This window comes from Sebastes fasciatus, chromosome 10 (genome assembly GCF_043250625.1).
Source record: "Sebastes fasciatus isolate fSebFas1 chromosome 10, fSebFas1.pri, whole genome shotgun sequence".
Taxonomy (NCBI): Eukaryota; Metazoa; Chordata; class Actinopteri; order Perciformes; family Sebastidae; genus Sebastes; species Sebastes fasciatus.
The window spans coordinates 11,710,665-11,732,856 of NC_133804.1; the positions used below are offsets into that span (position 1 = coordinate 11,710,665).

General features: G+C 42.0%; 2 protein-coding genes across 4 annotated transcripts in view; one reads left to right on the plus strand and one right to left on the minus strand.

Moving 5' to 3' along the window:
• Positions 1-980: 980 nt before the first annotated feature.
• Positions 981-8,360, plus strand: gabrp (gamma-aminobutyric acid type A receptor subunit pi). Of its 2 annotated transcripts, none has more exons than XM_074648093.1 (10): positions 981-1,113; positions 2,600-2,680; positions 2,839-2,951; positions 3,048-3,115; positions 4,284-4,501; positions 5,603-5,685; positions 5,919-6,056; positions 6,172-6,324; positions 6,952-7,145; positions 7,777-8,360. In XM_074648093.1, exons 2-10 carry the CDS (start codon positions 2,628-2,630, stop codon positions 8,110-8,112), a joined length of 1,356 nt encoding a protein of 451 aa, XP_074504194.1. In that variant the 5' UTR covers positions 981-1,113; positions 2,600-2,627; the 3' UTR covers positions 8,113-8,360. The 2 variants fall into 2 exon arrangements, with proteins under 2 accessions (XP_074504194.1, XP_074504193.1); XM_074648092.1 differs by lacking the exon at positions 981-1,113 and adding an exon at positions 1,274-1,533.
• Positions 8,361-8,600: 240 nt separating this feature from the next.
• Positions 8,601-22,192, minus strand: part of afap1l1a (actin filament associated protein 1-like 1a) — a 28,791-nt gene continuing 15,199 nt past the window's right edge. For both annotated transcript variants that reach the window (XM_074648090.1, XM_074648091.1), the window contains exons 2-19: positions 19,418-19,543; positions 19,191-19,274; positions 19,001-19,080; positions 18,451-18,589; positions 18,225-18,320; positions 17,908-18,122; positions 17,615-17,794; positions 16,523-16,606; positions 15,825-15,900; positions 15,481-15,600; positions 15,168-15,379; positions 14,882-15,027; positions 14,693-14,765; positions 14,057-14,171; positions 11,888-12,055; positions 10,907-11,082; positions 10,688-10,813; positions 8,601-9,602 (exon numbers count right to left, since the gene is read on the minus strand). In XM_074648090.1, coding sequence (XP_074504191.1) covers positions 9,576-9,602; positions 10,688-10,813; positions 10,907-11,082; positions 11,888-12,055; positions 14,057-14,171; positions 14,693-14,765; positions 14,882-15,027; positions 15,168-15,379; positions 15,481-15,600; positions 15,825-15,900; positions 16,523-16,606; positions 17,615-17,794; positions 17,908-18,122; positions 18,225-18,320; positions 18,451-18,589; positions 19,001-19,080; positions 19,191-19,274; positions 19,418-19,543 — 2,243 coding nt within the window. In that variant the 3' untranslated portion in view covers positions 8,601-9,575. The remainder of the gene's footprint in view (positions 9,603-10,687; positions 10,814-10,906; positions 11,083-11,887; positions 12,056-14,056; positions 14,172-14,692; positions 14,766-14,881; positions 15,028-15,167; positions 15,380-15,480; positions 15,601-15,824; positions 15,901-16,522; positions 16,607-17,614; positions 17,795-17,907; positions 18,123-18,224; positions 18,321-18,450; positions 18,590-19,000; positions 19,081-19,190; positions 19,275-19,417; positions 19,544-22,192) is intronic.

The window sequence follows — 22,192 nt, forward strand, 5'->3', positions numbered from 1 at the left end:
TTGTCTGCCACTCCGGCATGGCTGCTCTGACTATTATTCATTAGCCCCCTAACACGCTGATCAAACACTGACATCCTTCCCCTCAGGTGCTCCGCAGACGTCTCCATTTGTCTCTTTCACTGTCAGAGACTGTGACTGTGTGTGCATACTCCGATTCACACGGCGGATGCAAATCAAATTATTTATGTTCATTCCACAGCAGCGCTCCTCGCCATTAACATTAATGTAAAATCTACTGTTGATCAAGAATACATCCAACAGAGCATGAAATGAGTAACAAAAGCGTTCTGCAGTGAGTTACTGACGCACTAAATAAATCCCCCGGTATAGGAACATATCAGCTTGTTAGCAACCAGTTAACATCAGTAGGCAGTACTGGGGAAGGCGGGCTGGGAAAGCAATAGCCTGCAGCAGGTCGATCAGCTGTGCTGAAATCTCATAAGGCGTTATTGGGCTGTGCGCCCTCAAGGCTTTCTCACACATGCTGGAACTAGCGGGCCCTCGGAGGTCAGGCTATGTAATTAGAGTTGAATCTCGGCAAACGAGTAAAGATTAATCCCACAATGTCACAGGTGCTGGAGCTGAAAGATTGACCGTTTAGCACAGAAAGTGCTTTGGTCTGTGGTCGACTGCTGTGTGTGGATAAGTCATCACCACCACCACGACCAATCACCAATATTCTGCTCCTGGTCGTTGCTGCTGATTGCTGTAGCTAGGGTTAGAGGAGTAAGCTGAAGGAGGATAGAATTTTCAATAAGGTTTTATACAGAGGCAAATATAGAGACAAGAAGTCTTAAAATGGTCTTTTCATCTCATACGGGAGTCACATGGGTATTTTGTACGAAGTGAAGGTTGAGCTAGGACACAGAGCTGAGAGGAAACTAATTCAGATGATGACACTGATGCAAGGGAACAGAGTTCGAGGTGAGGAGGGAGATGGCACGAGGGAATGAGACAGAGGAGAGCTTTGAAGCCCAGAAGGAGGCGCGGTGTCAGTGTAAATTGGAGGGGAGGGAGGTAGATAGAGATTAAGGTCCAAAAGAATAAGAACGTGTGGGAGGAGGAGGAGGAGGGGAAGAAAAGAAGTGATACGGTGGATCAAGCTGGATGCGTGTGAGTACTGTACATGTGTGTGTGTGTGGAGGTGAGGGGCAGTGAAGAAAAAAAAAGAGATGCAGTGCAAATGAGAGGGTGAGCGACATAAAGGGAGAGGAGGGAGAGAGAGGGAGGGAGTGAGGGAGGGAGGGGGTGCACAGAGGCTCTGTGGGGGGATGAATACAGCTGTGCAGAGGAGACAGAGGGAGATGCACAAACAACAAAACAAGCAACACACAACCAGGACCAAATGATAGAAGCAACTGTGGTTTTAGATGGAGGAAACACTGGGATATAATCATCCAAAATATTAAGCGAAGAAGGAAAGAAATCTCAGCCACTCACACATTTGGGACAGAGGAAGACAACAGAAGAGGAGTGGGGGAGGAAACAAAGAGAAAGAGGAGGTGGAGAAAGGAAACCAGAAGACGGAAACAGGTAGGAAAGAGAGAGGCATGATGAGACCAAAAAAAAAATTAGGTAGAGATATTTTTTATAGTATAAAAATGTTAATATTTATTTGGATGTGCATGCATAAAGGTAAAGAAAGGAAATAAAGATAAATTATATTATTATTCTGTATAGTTAGCTGATAAATGGCTGAAGGGAAAGAGGTGATGGGGAAGTGTGGACTGAAAGAGTAATGAGAGAAGGAAGAGAGTGGAGAATGCATGAACAAATAATTTAGGCTAAGCTTCAAAGTGGTAAACAAAAAATTGAATCAAAATTTTAAAAAATGGTGGCATGAATTAATCATCAGCTGGCATGTGTAGAAAAACAACCTAATTGCATTTGTGGCTCTTTAACTTTTTTATTACGGCTATTAGGAAAGGAAATCAATAGTGTACATATGCACCATCACTCATAATGGCAGCGCTGCGTAAATAATACATTGAATATTCAATGCTTTGGTGACGAAGAGCAATGTAGCGGGAATGGCTGTAAATACAAAAACGTGATTATTTGGATGAAAGTAAGATGTAATGAGGACTGAGGTCAATTACTGACAGTGAGATTTATCTGCAGGAGGAGAAAAGGAGAGTAACAACTAGATAATGGGGAATCCTTGATGAGTTAGAGACAGGATCAGTTATAAGAGGAGAGGGCTTTGTGAATAAACCATGAGGTGGCAGCCACATAAATCAGCAGGTGACAGACTATACAGCGAGAAACACACAAGAACAAGCATGTGAATAGGCAGGTAGGTGCCTTAACTAGACACTGCCTTTATCTCTTTCTGTATTCTGAAGCAGCTACTGATGTATTCATATAACAGGGAGGCGGAGATCGACACAAGTTTTCCGCCGCGTTTTAACAAGTGTGAGGGTAGGGAGAAGGCACAGTTTTATCACATCAAAGGGGTGAGAATGAATGTTGCAGACTTCCCCTGAGGTTAGGGATCACACTTGGTTAGGTGCTGCCACCGCATGGTGAAACGATGCTATACCGTGAAATACAGGAGAATGATTTGTGTTTGTGTTTGTAACATTTCCCCCGAGCACAGTTGCTGACCTCTGCCCCGCTGATCCACAATGTTTGCCCAGCTGCACACGCTACTGACCCTCTGCTTGACCTTCACACTGGGGTGAGAGACCTGAGGGCGACAAAATAAACCCTCATTTACAGGGTTAAGAACACACTTACATTGCTACTTACAGTATATTGATTGAAAATGCAATTCCTTATAGCTTCTGTTCTGCTCCAACTTTTATGGTCCACTTTCCATCTCTGTTTTATTGTCAGTGGCTGTATGTATTCTGGCAACCACTGGGGAGAATGGAACGACTCTCAGCTTCAGCCGACAATTCAGAAGCTGATGAAAGGATACAACCGCTATCTAAGACCCAATTTCAATGGTAGGAATGAGCTTGATAAGTGACTGTTTCATTTAGTGAGTTTGACACTGTAAACAGACTTATGTCCAAATCTTCCTGTGTCTCTGTCTCTGCTAGAGGGTCCTGTGGAAATTGGAATGAGTCTTGACATCGCCAGCATCGATGCCATCTCTGAGATCAATATGGTACGCCACTCTTCCTACTAATTTTTTTGTGTCAGTTTGATGGATGAGTGTGTCATTGAAGAAATGAATGAATGAATTAAAGATGCGTTTATGCTTTTTTCCCTTTCCTTTAGTGTGTTGTATAGTTTTTTTGTGCATGTAAAAGGTCTGCAAAGTTACAAAGCTCAAAGTCCACGCCAAAGGGAGTTACTCTTCCCCACAGAAACACTGTTCCTGAACTGCCTGAAATGCCTCCTGCCTTTTCTTCTGTAATGTGGTGATGTCACCAAGTAATACATTTGCATAATACCTGCGTAGCGACTAGTTTGGCATTACCTCAAACAAAGCTAGTTAGAGCAGAGCTGGAGCAGAGTCCGAAGAGTTTGTAAACTAGGACTGTCAAATTTAACACGATAATAACGCTACTAATTTCTTTAACACGTTAACGCAACTTGCGATTTTTAGGTTGTAGTGGTCTCAGTTTTAAAGCAAGAGTGAAGTTACTGGCATCACATGAAACTAGAAAATCTAAGGAATCCATACCAATCATGTTGTACTGGCTTGTCACGAATGAGGTTAAATAACACTCCAAACAAAATTCTGTCGAGGAAAAACTGGCATGGCCCTTTTCAAAGGGGTCCCTTAACCTCTGACCTCAAGATATGTGAATGAAAATGGGTTCTATGGGTACCCACGAGTCTCCCCTTTACAGACATGCCCACTTTATGATAATCACATGCAGTTTGGGGCAAGTCATAGTCAAGTCAGCACACTGACACACGGATAGCTGTTGTTGCCTGTTGGGCTGCAGTTTGCTATGTTATAATTTGAGCCTATTTGTTTTATGCTAAATGCAGTACCTGTGAGGGTTTCTGGACAATATTTGTCATTGTTTTGTGTTGTGAATTGATTTCCAACAATAAATATATACATACATTTGCATAAAGCAATTTGCCCACTCCAATGTTGATAAGAGTATTAAATACTTGACAAATTTCCCTTTAAGATACATTTTGAACAGAAAAAAACAGAAAAATGTGAGATTAATCGCGATTAACTATTTGAATCGATTGACAGCCCTAATGTAAACATGTTCTAGTAGAAGCCCAAAATACAAGTGTGCACCTAAAAATAAGCATAATAGGTCACCTTTAATGTAAGTTTTATCTTCTTTACATCACCTTTCTAGGACTACACTGCCACCATCTTCCTGCGTCAGCGCTGGCGTGACTCCAGGCTGGTGTTCCCGGGTAACGAGAGCGTCAGCGTGGACGGGCGCCTTGTGTCACTGCTGTGGATCCCTGACACCTTCATCCCCGACTCCAAACGTTCCTTCCTGCATGACGTCACGGTGGAAAACCGCCTCATACGCATCTTCAGCAACGGAACTGTTCTCTATGCCCTACGGTATACAGGTTTATGTTTATTGATTTGACATTTGCTGACATTTGATACTCTTGCATATAAGCTTGTATGAGAAAACTAACCTGGAGAAGGAGAATATGAAAGGGTGGCACTTAGAGAAAAATGTGGGAAGATGAAAGGAGAGGAAGGGAAATCTACTCCGATTTTTCTTAAAATTTCATGCTGTTTTCATGATTGTCGTGGTAATGAACCGTAAATTGTCCTTGGGCTCTGCTAAAAAGAGAAATAAATAAAGAAAAACATATGTATCATTGCTCAGTCATATAACTTGAGGGAATGCCACTGAATTTCTGTGTTTTTCAGATTGTGTTAGGCCCTGCGGCCACAGTCAAAATGTGTCCTGACGTCTTATCTGTCATGTCACACTGATACAGAACTTTATTATGACTGGAACGCTTTATTGAGGACAGAAGGGGACGTTTTGAGCAGGACGTTCCTTATTTATTATTAGGAACACATTTTGATTCATAACTATGAGTGGAATCAGATTATTAAGCTGATGGAACATTGTATAAATAGTTACGTTGTACTGACTCATGATGAATGTGTCCATATTTGTCAAGCAAATCTGCCATGTTGCTCTGTTTTCTTATGTAATTTGCATATTTTGCTATGACTGTGCAGTATACAGAAATGGGACAATATGTTCTTAGCAATATTTCCAGCATTGTGATAAGTAATTCTAACAATTCTAATGCTCGGACACGGTCATTGAATTCCAGCAAGTCTGCCACTTACACACAAATATCTGACACATCTGATAGAAGTCTATGTTCTTTTTGATTGTTGCTCGGAAGGAGCATTCTTTGTGCTTACTAGTTATTAAAGAGGACCTATTATGCTTATTTTCAGGTGCATACTTGTATTTTGGGTTTCTACTAAAACATGTTTTCATGCTTTAATGTAACTTTGCAGACCTTTTACATGATCAATATAACTACATACATAACACACTAAAGGAAAGGGGAAAAAAAGCATAATAGGTCCTCTTTAACTGCCGGAACTGATCGTATAGGCTATCAAAGGAGTAACAGTGTTTTGGGATGGAGCTTTTCTAATGATCTTGCTATGAATACACAACAGCATCACGGCTACGATCGCCTGCAACATGGACCTGACCAAGTACCCCATGGACAGACAGGTGTGCACCCTGCAGCTGGAGAGCTGTGAGTACCTGTGAACTTCATCAACCCTCCATCAATTGTGTAGATGGACATGCATTACCATCATCTCGTCATACCCATCACCATTTTCATCATCACCATCGGTGTAGTGAGTATCAAACTGAACTGAATAACTGAATGTTATCTTTAGCAGGTCAGATTCTTCCAGCCTTAATTAGTGTGTGTGTGTGTGTGTGTGTGTGTGTGTGTGTGTGTGTGTGTGTGTGTGTGGTCAGGGGGCTACAACCTGCAGGATGTGGTGTTCTACTGGACCAGAGGGAACGATTCAGTGAAGGGTCTCGACATACTGCGGCTGGCTCAGTACAGCGTAGAGAGCTACTACACATCAGTGTCAATGGCTGTGTATGAGACAGGTATAGGACACTTCAACTCCCAGAATCCCCCCCTTACATGTGGACTTATATATGAGAGCACAAATGCAATACATCATCTTTAAAAGCCATGTCTTTTTTGTGTCTCTTCACACAGGACAGTACCCCAAACTGGTGCTGCATTTCGCGCTGCGTAGAAACGTGCTGTTCTTCATCCTGGAGACGTACGTTCCGTCCATTCTGCTGGTGGTCCTCTCCTGGGTCTCTTTCTGGATCAGCCAGTCCTCTGTCCCAGCCAGGACCTGTATTGGTCAGTTCCACATCATTTACTGCATTTCACTATACTATAGGTCAAAATATTGTGACGTTGGTGCATTTGAGTGCATCCATTTGGATTACTATGACAGAAATTATATATTGATCTACTGTATGACCTATAACATACTATCTCACATACTTTATTATGGTCAGACAGGTACTGATACATTGTCTACACTGAAAACAAATCCAAATGCTGGCTTAACCATTACTATACTACCAAATCATTTCAAAAAGTAAAAAAAAAACACTATAAAAATTGGATTTTTTTATAGTGTTTAGAGCTCAAATAAAGCACATTTTTAACTTGTAAAAAATATGAAGATCCTCACCTTAGTAACTCCTGCAGTCTTATGTCAACTGATTATCAAAATGAAGAAATCAGCTGTAAACAATGCAGTTGATTGCATCAAGATCAGCAATGCATTATAACTGTCCTGCTGCATTTATGAGAGTATAAATATCAATACATCACCACCAGTTCAACACATGATTTGAGCCTTATATGGTTTACCAACACCAGTACCCAATTAGATGAAAGGGCAACAACAAAAGCAAAGAAAAAGCAATTATGATTATCAATACATGGATTAAAACAACACTGTGATGTGTTTTCCAGGAGTGACAACAGTCCTGACAATGACCACGCTGATGATGGGCGCCCGCACTTCCCTCCCCAACGCCAACTGCTTCATCAAGGCCATAGATGTTTACCTGGGAATCTGCTTCACCTTCATCTTTGGTGCGCTGGTGGAGTACGCCTGTGCCCACTTCTACACCATGCAGAACCAGACCATAGAGGATTTACACAGGGTGAGGGAAATGTTCAAATTTAAATATGAAGTGAACAAATTTAAAGAGGACCTATTATGCTTTTCTGCTTTTCTGCCATCCTTTAGCGTGTTATATAGGTTTTGTGCATGTAAATGGTCTGCAAAGTTAGAAAGTCCTCGCCAAAGGGAGTTACTCTCCCCAACAGAAACACTGCTCCTGAACTGCTTGAAACGCCTTGCTTGAAGTCCCCGCCATTTCTTCTGTAACGTGGTGATGTCACCAAGTAACACATTTGCATAATACCTGCCTGGCGGCTGGTTTGGCACGCCCTCAAACAGTCAGAGAGGAGCTTGAGCGGAGTCCGAAGAGTTTGGCTCAGTTGACCAATCAGAACAGAGTTGGCCAGCTGACCAGTCAGAGCAGACTGGGCTTTTCGGGAGGGCGAGCAGGAGCTCAAACAGAGCGTTTCAGACAGAGGGTGAAAAGTGGTGCTGCAGCACAGCCGGTATAAGAAAAGTAAAGCGTTTTTTTTTACTTTAAAGGATGTAAACATGTTCTAGTAGAAACCTTAAATACAAGTATGCACCTGAAAATGAGCATAATAGGTCCTCTTTAAAGCAGTTAGATAATGAAAGCATTGTAATTGTTTATCTATCTGTATATCTATCAGGAGCTTCTCAGGGAGTTCAGTGAATGCAACGGGAACAGCGCCATCCCCATCGTCAGGTCCACCCAACCGAACCAGTCTGTGGAGGTCGACTCCATTGCGGAGGAGCCCAAGGAGCTGTCAGCGAACAGTGACACTAGAAACAATGCGGGCTCAAAAGAGAAGGTGTCAGGAGAACAAGGCTGCAGCCTGTCCTCGATGAAGGATGCATACCGCCGGGCAACATCCGTCTTCATTGTGGAAAACCCGCACAACATTGATCGGCACGCTCGCACCGTTTTCCCCACGGCATTCCTGTTTGTCAATATCCTCTACTGGCTTTACTATCTCTTCGTCTGAGTGCTGCTTTCAAGCTGCTGCATCGTTAATTTCACCATCCTTGAAGCTGCTCTACCTCCTCATTTGAGACCCAATATACCAGTTGCCACTGCCTGGATCTAAACTGATTATACAACCTTTTTGTCCGACAGATGGGGCTACAAAATGATGAAAAGCAGTCTAGTTAGGAGCCAGAAATTCTTCTTTGCATCACACTATTATTGATCATGTACGAATGGATGGCTACAAACATATATTAGTATGTACAAGTGACAATACAAAGTCTGTATCTGTCTATTTACTGGTAATTCCATAGAACAAATGAGGATGAGTTATAAACAATAGGCTGCCTGAACTGCATCACTGCATTGCATTGAATTGCCGTCATTAAGTGACTGATGTAGATGTCTTTTTTTCTTGTTTTGACTTTCATACATTGTTTGTATGAGACCATATGCTGTATATTTACTTCACATGTCAAATTAAAATAATAAATCAGTGACAGAGAATGCATTGTAGGTCTGTATTATAACAAATGATACACCTGTTTGAGAATAAGACACATTTATTATTCCCTTATCCAGGTAGGAGAACAGTAAAGTGCAAAAGTCAACCACAGGTTCAGCAAAAAAGGTTGTTAAAATGACAAATAGTGGAGATTTTCCCACTCAAGAAAAAAAGATTGGTTTGTATCGCGAAATAGCATCACTTTGTTAGTTAGTCACTCAATAATCTCCAGAAGGAGTATTTAACTGGTTTTGAATGTGTGCCGAAGAGGGTCAAGTGTAGGATTATTCAGCAGATGGTTTTGCTGTATATAGCACAGCTTCAACCTGAGAGGAGAAGCTAATAAGTGCAGTAACTCCATGGCACATAACATGGCAAAATATCTCTGATAGGTATGTCTTATGATGATGATAAGAAATGAACAGTAAAAAAGTATAAAACATACAAAACAGTAGTCATGGCTCACTCTGTACAGGCAGATAAAAAAAAACATTATATTATATAAAAGGCACATTGTGGCTTAAACTGCCTCCATCTTCTGATTTTCCAAACATGTCACATTTCTCACATGGCACCTTAACAATTAAACATTTCACCGTATGCAACGCCGTTGTTGCCTTTCCATCACAACACTCTGCACTAAACTGTGCTCCTCAATACACTTCTCTTGAGTCTTTCTTTCATTAACTCTCTTCGCTTTCCTGTTTGCCACATTTCACACCAAAGACAATTGAAATACTTGGATACAGACTGTGAGCAGTTCTTGGATTCCTCACATTTGGAAAAGTCCTTTTAGGGAAGAGTAAATATTCAGTGAGATGTACCTCCACCTGGTGGCCGATTTGTTTCATTACAGTTTATTTCCTCAGTAAAAGTCTGTGCTTTGGGATGTGATGGAAAGTTGTTATCCTTAGTAGGATTGAATGTCACAATAGTCAACATTCATTCTTTCTCCAGTCCCCTCCACGACGCTGCTCTTAGGCTGCTTTCTTTGACTCCCATTCCTGTAAAGGTGGAACATATTGTAGGTGATTTCGTAATGACGTGAAACAAATAAGGTCATTATTCCAAGACATGAATTGCAAATTGTTGCAGGTGAAATGCAAAAGTGATAAGTAATAAACTCCACTAAAATAAATAGCACATACTTAAACAATAATCTCAGTAATTCTACTGTCATGTAATAAAGAAATGTGCATACAAACAAACAAAAAAAGAGACATATCTTGATATTTGTAAATGGCTTCACAAAACTATTTGTCATAATTGGAGCAATAAGTTAGACTATCCAGCTTTATAATTAATATATACACATTTATATTTATATATTAATATATATTACAATTATATATATATAATTGAGTTTTTATAAATGTTTTTTTAAACAAAATAAAAATGAAATGCAAATTAAGTGGCTAAATAATTTAGGTTATGGCTGAATGGCTGTACTATTATTGTCACTAAAATCATCAAGAAAATTCAGATTAATCAATAATTAGATCAAATCAATCATTTTTTTGCAGCTTCATCTTCTTCAACACACACTTTTTCTATGCACATTCACTCATTTTCTCAAAATCTGAAACACAATGCTACTAACTTTTTAAGACAATTATTCTTGACAATTTATGTCTTGGTGGTCCACAGTAGTGTACCATAGCAGCTTCTTTTACATCTGTGCTTCAAAGTAAATCAAGTAAAGGTGCATTAAAAAACATCTGTGATAGTGACAACAATGCCAATCTATGTAGTTGGTTATCTCCAAGAAAAATATTGCATGCATATTGTACTCGTTGGCTAAATCGCCCAGACCCGTTGGTATCATTTACTAGGTAGAAATATTGTGAAAGCAGAAGTAGCTGAGCAAATTCATATCAAACATCCACATGCAATGACAGAATCTCATTGATCAAGTGACTGTGTGAACTCACACAGACAGTCTCTCGATTTATGTGTGAGCTGTGTAAAGCCATTAGATGATGACACATGCTGCTGTGATCCCATCAGCCCCCTGTGAAGCCTGAGAGATAAATCTCTCCATAACGACATGCTGAAGAAATGTTCAGGAAGTGAGTCAGATGAGAGTTACCTTTGCCTTCTGCATGACTGTTCCTGTACAGGAAGCATACACAGACGGAGGTCTACGACGCATCTCTGAGGCACAGTTTACGGGTAGAGACTCGCTGTAGATATTCTGGCTCTTTTTTTTGGAGGACTGCACAAAAAGAAAAAGTAAAGGATTAGTAAATGAATAAATAATGTGTGCATGTAAACATGTGTTTGTGCGTCTTTCCACATAAAGCAGCACCTCAACTGGGGGCTTAGCCTCAACAGGTGCGCCCAGCGCTCCGCCGGCCTGACTCTTCTTGAGGTTTTCTTGGACCAGAGTCAGCCGGAGCTCCAGGTCCACCCGCTCCGCCTCTTTAACTCGACAGGCGTCCTCCAGCTGGGACACACGCTTGTTCAGGGAGGACGTCTTCCTCTCTGCTCCACAGAAACACAACGAGATAAACAAGGATTAGAAAGGTAGATTTTGTATTTTCGTGTTCTTTTAGATGGTGTTAAGACTCTAAAAACAAATTTCACTCAAGTACTGTACCTACTGTAAGTACAGTTTTGGAATACTTGACTACTTCAGAAGTAAATAACTGTACTTTCTACTCTCCTACAGCTATAGATAGGTCCATTTACTACTCAAATCTAAATTTTATATAGAAAACCTGTGAAGAGTTTATAAATTGTGATACATTATTGTACATTAATCTACACAAAAGCAGTACAATGTATCCAATAATATACTATATACTAATATAACAGTAGCAGGAGCCATTGTGATGCCTAATGAGTATTCACTTTTCTGCTACAATATTTATACTTTTCCTTGAAATGGAGTATGTTTACAATCTGGTTTGCTACTTTTACTCTTCCACCACTGCTGGCAGCATACTACTCAGTGAAACTACAAGGAATTTTCATAACTGTGTTTTTTGGATTTTATAATAAAAGCAATTAGATGTTTTATTTATGCCTGTAGGGCAACTGTCTTCTCACACGGCCCTCTCATAATGGAGGTCAGAGGTCAGGGTCAGATACAGAGCGGGGATACAAAATGTGCCGACAAATACTCAACCATCCAGCTAGCAAAATATGCTAATACTTTTGCTTAGGAAGCCTCTATTTGTCTCTCCATCCTTACGATAATCAAGGTACATACAGTAGATGTATGTTGTAGCTATGCTGTTGATTTTGAGACTACATCTGCTGTGTGTTTTCCTTTGTATCTCCTTACCGGAGGCTGTCTTCAGCTCCTCCTTCAGCTCGCTCTTCTCCTTTCGGAGGGTCACGAGTGTATTTCGTATCCCATCCCTCTCTCTCTCCATCTCCTCTTTCTCTTTCAGGTAACGCTTGGCATCCTCCTCAGCTCGTGTTTTCCCATACCTTCCATACTGGTTGGCGTCTGGGTGGAGATGTCAGACGAGAGCAAAGGTGAGGAGGGGTCAAATGTGCAGGGGTTATGGGAAGGAGACAAAACATCTCACGGTGATCTGTCTGCCTGTCCTTATTAATGTCACGCTCCCCCGCCTGAGGAGTATGACGCCACATTTACAACTCACATGAAAGCGTAGCACACAAATTTGACCGTTTTCATAATTCAAACGAAGAATTTTGGGAGGAAACAAAGATACGATGCATGAATTAAAGATAAACACACACTCCGGCAGAGGGAGAGGTCAGGAGGCAAGACGGCGGATCTAATGTGAGTGTCCAATAAATCTCAGGTTACATCCTGAAGCTCTCAGCCACGCAGAGCGCTGGCTCTTTGAAGTGTCAGAACGTCACAGTGAAGGCCTGTGAAACAGCACCGAGACGGCCGACCACGGCGATATCACGTTCATCGCTAATCTCCTTTATTTGTATGACAGAGGCCAACTGACACAACGGAGCAAATGGGAGAGGCCGACGAAGAGGGAAGAGATTATGGACAGAAAGTGAGAAGATGATTGAGAGCAGGGAGGAAAAAGGGGGAATATTGAGCCAGAGATAAAAGCTCAAGTTTTATGACTGCCTGTGAATTTGTACACCGCTGAAAGGATTGCATGAAGAGCTGGAGCTTTGCAATCTAACTCCTGTGTGACACACAACTATATTAAGAGGTGCCATCTGCATTATTCTTGTTTCCCCTGAAGAGCAGCAGGCTGCTACCCTTATTTTTATTAAAAACATTTTTTATATTTTTGAGAGAGGCAGATGGAAAGCAGAGAGGGAAGTAAAGCTGAAAAGATACAAAAGCATCTCTGGTCCAACTGTACATTATACTATACATATTTCAAGGGAAACAAGAATAATACAGATGGCACTACAGTAGTGTGTCACAAAAGAGTTAGATTATAAAGCTCTACTTCTGCTGTAGCTTACACTCTTCATACAATCCTTTCAGTGGTGTACAAATTCAAACACAGTCATAAAATGTGAGCTTTTATCTGGCTCAATATTCCTCTTTTTTCCTCTCTCCTCTCAATCATCTTTTTTCACTTTCCGTCCATAAACCCTCTTCACTCGCCTCTCCACTCCCATTTGCTCCGTTGTGTCAGCTCTTTGGTTGGTTGTGAATGATACTGTCAACAGTTTAGACGATACTGTACATTGTGCAGCTCTGTTTATCGACGCGTCGTAATGCCTTTAATACGGTACAGATCATTGAAGTGCCTATTATATTATATAATTAGATATGGGCTCAGTCAGAAATGACTTACATAACAAATCTTAGTGTGTTGTGTGCAATCAAAAGTTCTCAACATTAACAAAGAGTTTCCACAAGGATCAATTTTAGGGTCCTCATTTCTTCAACCTAGGCCTAGCTGTTAATAACTGTCGGAGATGTGGTGTGTTATGCTTGGCCACTGCCCTCAAACAGAAATGAGGAGCGGGCCACAGAGTTCTGGTAAGCTCACTTCTGTTTTAATTAATTCATCAGACTTTGTGTTAATAAATCGTCTGGAGGCTGGCTTTATACAACTTTTTCACCTATGCAGTTATACTCCCCAAGACCTGTAAACAAGTCTTTGGTGTGTGAAATCATTGAGGTTCCCCTTTAAATGCGGTGATGTAGTTTATCTGCACGAATCTGCTGACCCCACAGTGCCATTCAATTCATTACTGCTTTTAGAAATCCCTAGAATGAAGACCATCCTGGGGAAATCAGCTTTTAGATTATCTGCTCCTTACAAGTAGAATAACCTTCAGAATGCTCTTGGGCTTGGCACACTAATATGTTTCTCACAGTTTGTCTCTATCGTTGAAACACCGATTGAATGTGAATGTTTTACTTGATAACCTTGTCCTTGCTAAACAGGGCACTCCTGCAACTGAGAACTTCCTCTCCATGAGCTTCCACTGCATAAATTAAGATTTCAAATCAATCAATGTTACTTTGGAAAAACCAACTAAACACACTTACTTGAGCCTGTTCGTTTGAGGGAGACTAACGGCTTGGTTCTGTCAGAGTCGCTGCTGGAGAAACTTGAGCGCCGCTTCCCTTGATTCCCAGACTGCTGCCTGCGGTTCTCCGCTGACTGGGTGGAGTAGAGAGAGGGGGTGGAGGGGGCATGACAGATGTGGAAGGATGCACAGAGAAGGATGAGGATGGAGGGGGGGAAAAGACGGCAAAGTTTGTACGTTAGCATAAGCAATAACCTAACTTCAGATTTATTGGTTTGAGACCACTGAGGTGTGTATGTTTGTGGCTGTAGGTGGTGAGAGGCGTGTGTTAAAGTGCATGTCAGTGGGGTTGAGAAAGAAGTTTACAGGCTGTAAAACTGCCGTGACCTCTTGCCTTCCTGTCAGCAGTTTGGTCTTTTTTTTCCCTCTCTCATGCCCACATGCTGCTTTTTTCCGGCCTACAAAAAGCCGTCATTGATATGCGTGTAACAGAGCGGTGTCTGTCTGCTCGGGTGACTGATATGGAGTGTCATATTCAGACAGTGACAGTCCCCGACAGCTGCACACACACAGACATGCAGCTTCTAATCTTGTCACATCAAAGTAAAGCATTAAGGGTTGAACTGGAAAATGTGTGTGAGCGCACGCATCCCACCTGCATGTCCTCATTAGGGACCTCATCATATGTTCTGGAGTCTGTGTAGGTGCTGCTGGAAGATGTGACCCATCTAGGATCCAAGAAAAATGAAATCAGCATGAGGTCTAAACATCATTGCATCGGTCAGTGGCCTTGCTTTGACCTTTTCCAAATATTCCAACCCTCCCCCATCTCTGTCTCACTCACAGGAAGGAATGCCGCGCAGCGTCGCGGATGTTAGCGATGGTATCCACGTCAACATAGTCGTAATGCAGTGACTCTGGATCTGTCGCGGAGCCTGTCTCTGCCAAGAGGACGCCGAGCCATCTTCCAAGTTCCTCAGAGCTGCTGGCCTAAAAAAACACAGGACACATCCGCTTTGTATTTTGAAGTGACTCAAAACATTGAGTCACAATGAGCTGACAGACACTAAAATGAGGGGAACTGCAGGGTGCAGTGATAAGTCTCTGTGGGTTCAGCTTTAGTATTTCACCTCCAGAGCAGCCACCTCTGTGCAGTTCCGAATGATTCGGAAGGCAAAGGGGTGTTTGGGTCCCAGACCCGGGAGCACGTCGCAGCCGTGGAGAGGAAGTGAAGGCAGGGAGGTCCGAGAGTCTCCTTTGTCATTGTAGAAGTGCAGGGAGCCTCTGCACACACAGCACCACTGCTCCCGCCACACCTGATTCACCAGCACTGACACGTAGCCTGCAGGGTGAGGAGGGGAAATGAAGGAAAATGACCCGTCTGGAGATCTAAGAGTCCAAAGATCTAAGGAGATCTAAAGATTAACTGAGGTGGGGTCTGACCTTGTCGAGGGTCACTGTAGGATGTCCGGGTATCTCCTGGCCGAGGGGGCTTCTTCTTAGAGAAGCTGATGATGCGTGTGATTTTACGGCCCGCAGCGAAAGCCCCCCGTTTCACCTTGCCTGCATCGAAAATGGAAGGATTAAACAGTTGCTTTTTTGTCCAAATGGATCTTTGGCATGTGGGAACTGTATTCAATTTAAGATCTGCAAAAAAAGTGACAAAATACATTTCACTATGGAAATTAAATTACGTGATGACAACTGGAAAAAGTAATTTGCTGATGTGGTGAGATAGATGTTGTCAAGCTGCTGTATTGTTTTGAGGCTGTGTATGTCTGTCTCACCATTCTCTCTGCAGATCTCAACAGCTGACACACCCACACTGTCTGAATCGGATGTGTTCCTCTCTGCGGATAACCTCTGAGGAAGAAGCACACAAACACAGGTTTAGACTTTCAATAGCAGAGTCCAAGTCCTACACAGGATCTGTCTGTGCGCCAGGATCTAGATCTTCTACACTTGTCTTAATAAAGAGCTAGTCAACTAGAATTGAGACAATTCTTTAACAAGTTTACATATGTATCCGCCTCTGGATTCTTTCATTCTCTCACATAATGAAACAATGAGACAAACAGATTTATCCCTCTGCTTTTTCTCCTACCAGCTCTAAGGTGGCTCTTCTCTCTTCATCCTGTACTTTTATTCATGACAGGGTCTTTTGCAGTTTATGTTCTGACAGGTTGGTACACTTTAAAGAGGACGTGCCTGCTCCAATACTGACTCACCACCACCCCTATCATTGCATGCCTTAACACCCAATTACGCTACACATCCCCTCTTTGTTCTTTAAGCCAAACACAGGTATCACCGTGTGCCGTGTCGAGCCAGGCAATTCTTTAGGAAAATTGATGGTGACAACACAATTGCTGCTTGCCAACAACTTTTCCTCACCTCAGCTGTAAAGATGAATTATGTCTCGGGGATAAAAAAACCCAAAACGACATGGGCGTGCCGGCACAAAAATCCTCTCTCCTGCACTTACCTTGTCAAGTTCAGTTTTTCTTGGAATGACGGGAGACGCAGATTCCTCAGGCCCCGCGCTCTGACCGCTCACCTCTCTGACAACCTGTGGGGATATTTTACACGTGTCACTCTCGACTGAATGCTTCCTTTTGAGGTTTGTTTTTCCACGCCGTCAAACCCACTTCCAGTGATTGGCAACGAGATTGATGGCTGTGTTACCGGCCTGTATTCCTGCATGCATGCATATGTATATGAATATTAACACACTAACACCAAATATCCGCTGCTGCCGTTATAGATTATAATTTACAGTCTTTAATGCACATTTTTAGATTATAATTTACAGTCTTTAATGCACATTTTTAGATTAAAATTTAGTCTTTAATTCACATTTTTAGATTATAATTTACAGTCTTTAATGCATTTTCTATATTATAATTTGCAGTCTTTAATGGACATTTTTAGATTATAATTTAGAGTTTTTAATGCACATTTTTAGATTATAATTTACCGTCTTTAATGCACATTTTTGGTTAAAATTTGCAGTCTTTAATGCACATTTTTAAATTATAATTTACAGTCTTTAATGCATATTTTTAGATTATAATTTACAGTCTTTAATGCACATTTTTAAATTATAATTTACAGTCTTTAATGCACATTTTTAGATTATAATTTGCTGTCTGTAATGCAATTTTTTTGGTAATATGTACATATCATCTGTGACTTTATGTACATATTGTAATATGTACATACCTGTCACTGTAAATATAAATCCTCACTGCACATGCAGTATATAGACATCTTCATAATACATACTGTACATAATCATCCAGTCCATGTATATCCATCCAGTATTTATTTCTTTGCACTATTTGTATTGTTTACAACTTCCAGAACACTTGACTTGTATATAGACATTTTATTTTTATTATTGTATTCTTTTTTATTGTTGGTCGTTGTTGTTCTTAGCTGTTATTTCTATTCTGTGTAAGTACATTGAGAGAGCTGCATAAAACCAGAGTCAAATTCCATGTGTGTATATATTTAAACTTAAATTTAAGTAACTAAAATAAACCTGATTTTGATATAATTTCAAAGTGTAGCTCACCCTGAGCCATCTGTGGGCCTGCTCCTTGCTTTGTACCGCCAGCACCAGTGCATCTCCATTGGGTAAGGTGAAACGGAGTTCATGGTGCTTCCTCTTGCTGTCTTTGGGTGCGTAGACCACAGTGCACTGGGGCAGCAGCAGATCCACATAGGGGCACGTGTCCTTAGAACTCTTATAGCACTGCAGAAAGGTGAACGCATAGGATAGGAGGTTCAAGAAGAGAAGAAGAGATTGTGTATGTATCCCTGAATGCATGCTTTCCTGAAGATTTAATTGAATGCACAACGTCTCACCTGTAGTCTGTTCTCCCGTATGACAGTCAGCTGTTTCGCCCACTGGCCGAAACGTTTCTTGCGCAGCAGGAAGGCGCAGATGCGACAGTCCCTGGCAGGAGGCATGGAGCTCTCATCTGAGGGCCATTGATGAGTGAGTTGGACGCCAGGGCTCCTCTCTTCCTCATCCTCCTCGTAGGACTCGTAGGAACTGCTCAGAGCGTCAGAGTCGTTGTCTGCAAGGAGAGAGAAGATAAAGTGTTTCATTTGTTGTAAAAAGAGGCAGTTTTTATCATGTAATATTGTTAATTTTGGAGGTAACTTTGTTTTCAACTCACATGAGTTTTTGCGGTGTGTGTTTACGCAGGTAGTGGGGTAGTTGTTTTCAGCATCTTCATACCCATCCTCTATAGAGTTGGGAGGGCTAGGCCGGACTGTAAATGAAAAGGAAAACATCCCTATTTACTCCTTATGTTCCATCATGCACTTTACTTTGTAATTATTGACTTAGAGGTTTTTACACACTGAGATCACTGAGTTCAGCCGAGGCGGGAAGATGCTGACCTCGTGTGATGATGTACTCGGGCAACTTGCCAGGGCTGAGGGGCACAGCCTCCTCATAATACTCCTCGGGAGGAGGCGTTGTGGGAAGAGGAGGAGGAGAGTCAGCCGAGTGCGGGGCTGGGGAATCTGTACAGCTCTGCTGAGGGGATCACACAAACACAACTCTCAAATTTCCCTCATAACCATGAAATCTTTTTTTCACAGACATCATCAAAGAGATACAGAGTAAAACCCTCAAAACGATATCCATAAATTAGACACTGGGCTGTGGGGCGGGTCCCTAAATCTTCCAACAGCTTGCAGAGTGATGAGCATGAGTGCATGGGAAACCCCCACTACATGGAATACAATCTCTGTTTTTCTTTGCTTTTTCCTCCACAAGTCATTTAGAAGTGTAATAGTCCTCTGCAAAGTTGAATTGGGATGGTGATTGCTGAAAAGATGGACAGCATACATACAACAACTCACATCCTACACACACAGTGTCACATGTAATTGATATTTATGGAAATGAGTAAGTTAGATAAGGAAGTTAAGTTAGGCTACTTGCCTGTTTTAAAGTTTCAGTTTGTACGTTCTTGTCTTCTTTCACATCATCTGTAACATCCTTTAGGTCTCCAAGCTCACAGTCTGTAAGAGATGTACATTTAAAGTCACATTTATAAGAGAACATGATATTTGCAGCTCATATAAATCGATAGGTGCACATTTTACAGCACCATGTTGGAGCTCACACTCACCAAATGTCTCAAAGAGGGACTCTACGAAGCTGGTGCCATTTCTGTACACTGCTGAGTTCATGTAGATGTAGTCTGTTCCTGAAACTGGAGGCACGAAAGACCCTTTAAAATGTCAAGTTTATTTCACATTTTTATTAATGTGTAAAAAAAAACTTTTGACAGATAAAACAAGAGAATAAAAATGAAGTAAGATACAGACTTAGAAAGTCTTTCCTCCTCTCACTAACCTGACGGCTGTATCTGCTGCAGGAGGTTCCACACGGAGGTCTTCTTCTCCTGCGTGGACGAGCTGAGGTTCTCCTGGTCGAGCATCTTCAGCAGGACGCCCAGCTCACTCACCAACACCTCCATCGCTGCACAGAGAGGGGGGAGGGCAAAGGTCAGAAGGGGGTTCAGTGTATCAGCAGAGAGGGCAAAGGTCAGACTGACATGTCTAAACAAACCAAAAGGGTGCATGTCAAAGAGCCTCTTTCTGCTTTCCTTTCCCCGTGTCTTTCTTTCGTTCTCTGTCACTTTGCTTCACAGTTTATCAATATCAATCTGCCGCCTTATCACACAGTCTCCCTCCTCTCCTCCTCCTCCTCCTCCTCCTCCTCCTCTCTGTTACTAGCCAGTCTAAACAACGACAAAAGGCTGGAGTGACATGAAACATTTGGGAATTGCTCATTAACTCAGACAAAAAAGTGGAAGTGAAGCGACCAAAAATAACAAATCTAACACAGAATAACAACAGAACATCCTGCACGAGGAGCCAAGAAAACCAGTGTTGTCTTTCTGCAGCAACTCCGAAATGTTGCCGGCCTCACAGACTGATGGGCACAAACCCAAACTTCAATGCTAAATTAAATGTGCTGCAAAGACTGTGCAGATGTTGGCAGAAATATGAGATTCTGACAGGAATAACCACTTTATAAAGAGCTCCAGAGTGAGCCAAATGTGCCAGCAAGCAGAAAGCCTCGTGGCACCTGATCTTTATCAAACAGGGGAGGGATTTGGACTCACAAAAGCTGGCTCAGACAGAAAAACCTCCTGCGATACACATTCTTAACAAGACTCTCCCAGTTCTGTAACACATTGAGGACTCTCTTATAGGAATATATGATCCACATCATGTGTTGATCTGGTCCACTCCCTCCCTGTTTTCAGAGCAGAACTTAAATAAACCGTCTCCCTCCCCCCCAGCTGCTGGACATCCTGAGAACAGGTCCCCGCAACCTGCTGCTGATGTGTGTATTTGGATTCCTCCTTTATCTGATTCTCTGCCAGACACAAGCAAATGTCACCAATAAGCCGACTTCTAGCTTCTTTTGTATTCTTTAGCTCTGTTTTGTTGTACCCTAAAACACATTTCTCTACCTCTATAATCCTGAAAATCCCCTGCAGTAAAACCTGACAACTGGCTGAGTCACTGCTGGCACACTTGTCTGTCTCCCCTCCACTCCCTCAATCTCTTTCACTCACTTCCCCCACCCCCACCTCCTGCCTCATTTTCACAGTCCAACCACATCGGACCTGCTGAACCGTGCATCTCGCTGGGGTCAGCCACGGGACAGCCGCTGAGCCAGAAAAGTCTTTTGTTCGTTGGGCGGTCGTATGGCAACAAGTAAACAAAACACAAAATATACACATATAGACATGCACACAAAAATGTAAAACACACAGGTTGTATGATGTGTGTTTAGTGGGGCGTGTTAAAAGGGAACTTTGGTGCAACAAGCCAGCCTTTTGCGTGAATGTGCCAGTTTGAGGAGCATATTAATGAGTTTAGGCAGAAAGTTGGACTCTTGAATGTCTTAATCTGACACAGCAATCGTGTATGTAATCACCACTGACAAGTAGAATGTCTTTGTGTTTGTAAATGATGTGTGTTCTACATGACTACATGACTGCTCCCACTCCTTAAAGACAGACATACTTTCCTGAGGTGGGTCTTCCTATGGGCCTCACAATGCCCTGTCAAGGCCGTAGGTGTGTGTTTGCCTGCTGCATCTGCTCAAGCACTTCTTTAGTAGCGCGGTTTCCTCCTATTGTAATAAAAAGGCATGCTTGCACTCCGAGAAGTGGGCATGAGGAATTAATTCACGCAGGGACCTGGAATGTGTCCTCATTAAGATCTGATTCACCCAAGGGAAATAAGGAAGTGGGGGTCTGCGAAGGAGAGGAAACTCAAGGGATGTTTTGGCCTGGCGAGCGTGCTGTCTCTCTGCCAGAAGGTCCAGCTGTTTCGATTCTGGCTCTAGCGCACCACCGGGCTTCCCCTAACCTAGTGGAAGACCGAACCTTATCCACAGCATGACTCAGAGAGAAACTGAAATTCACACCAGTCAGCATTAATTCGAATATAACTCAAGAAATCGAGGCGTTGCTTTCAAGGAGTTGGCGTTGAAGTGGGTCAAAACACTCATAAAGCTATTTCAGTTGGATTGGCGCTCTAAGAAGCTTATTATCCCATTTGACGATTACAGCGTTATTCCGCTTGTGCCAAAATGAGGAAAGAGGAATTACTACGTAGTATTTGGCATGTGAGGCGCATAAGACCACCCTTAAATCCTCAGCCTTGCCTTTATAATCAACACCACACTGCTCACACATCTAAAACAGCACATGATCTGTTAAATCTGTGTGTGTATGTGTGTGTCTGTGTGAGAGTATGATGTGTGTCTTTGATGTCTTTAAAAGCCAGATAAAACAGATGGTGAGCCTAGCACCTGAGGGAAACCACAGTACACACAAGCTGTCATAAGATAATAATGCTATATTATAGTGTGGCGGCTAAACTGAGATTACAATAATAATACAACAATAACAATTGTGCATTTTGCAATAAAAGCAACACATCTGGCACAGATGTAGGTTTAGGTTATGAAAAGATATAGATATCGGGGCGCTGCAAATTTGGCCCCTGAGGTCATTTTTCAAAACGGCTGCCAGATAGGCACTAAATATTTCAAAATGTTGCAGAAAACAGATTTTAAAAGGCTAAAAGCTTTTAAAAAGCACCC

What these genes read in the sequence shown, in the direction of transcription:
- gabrp (XM_074648093.1), top strand. Translation starts at nt 2,628, where the DNA reads ATGTTTGCCCAGCTGCACACGCTACTGACCCTCTGCTTGACCTTCACA. An exon ending in ACTGTTCTCTATGCCCTACG is followed by an intron (nt 4,502 to 5,602) that starts GTATACAGGTTT and finishes AATACACAACAG; the next exon opens with CATCACGGCTACGATCGCCT. An exon ending in CCCAGCCAGGACCTGTATTG is followed by an intron (nt 6,325 to 6,951) that starts GTCAGTTCCACA and finishes TGTGTTTTCCAG; the next exon opens with GAGTGACAACAGTCCTGACA.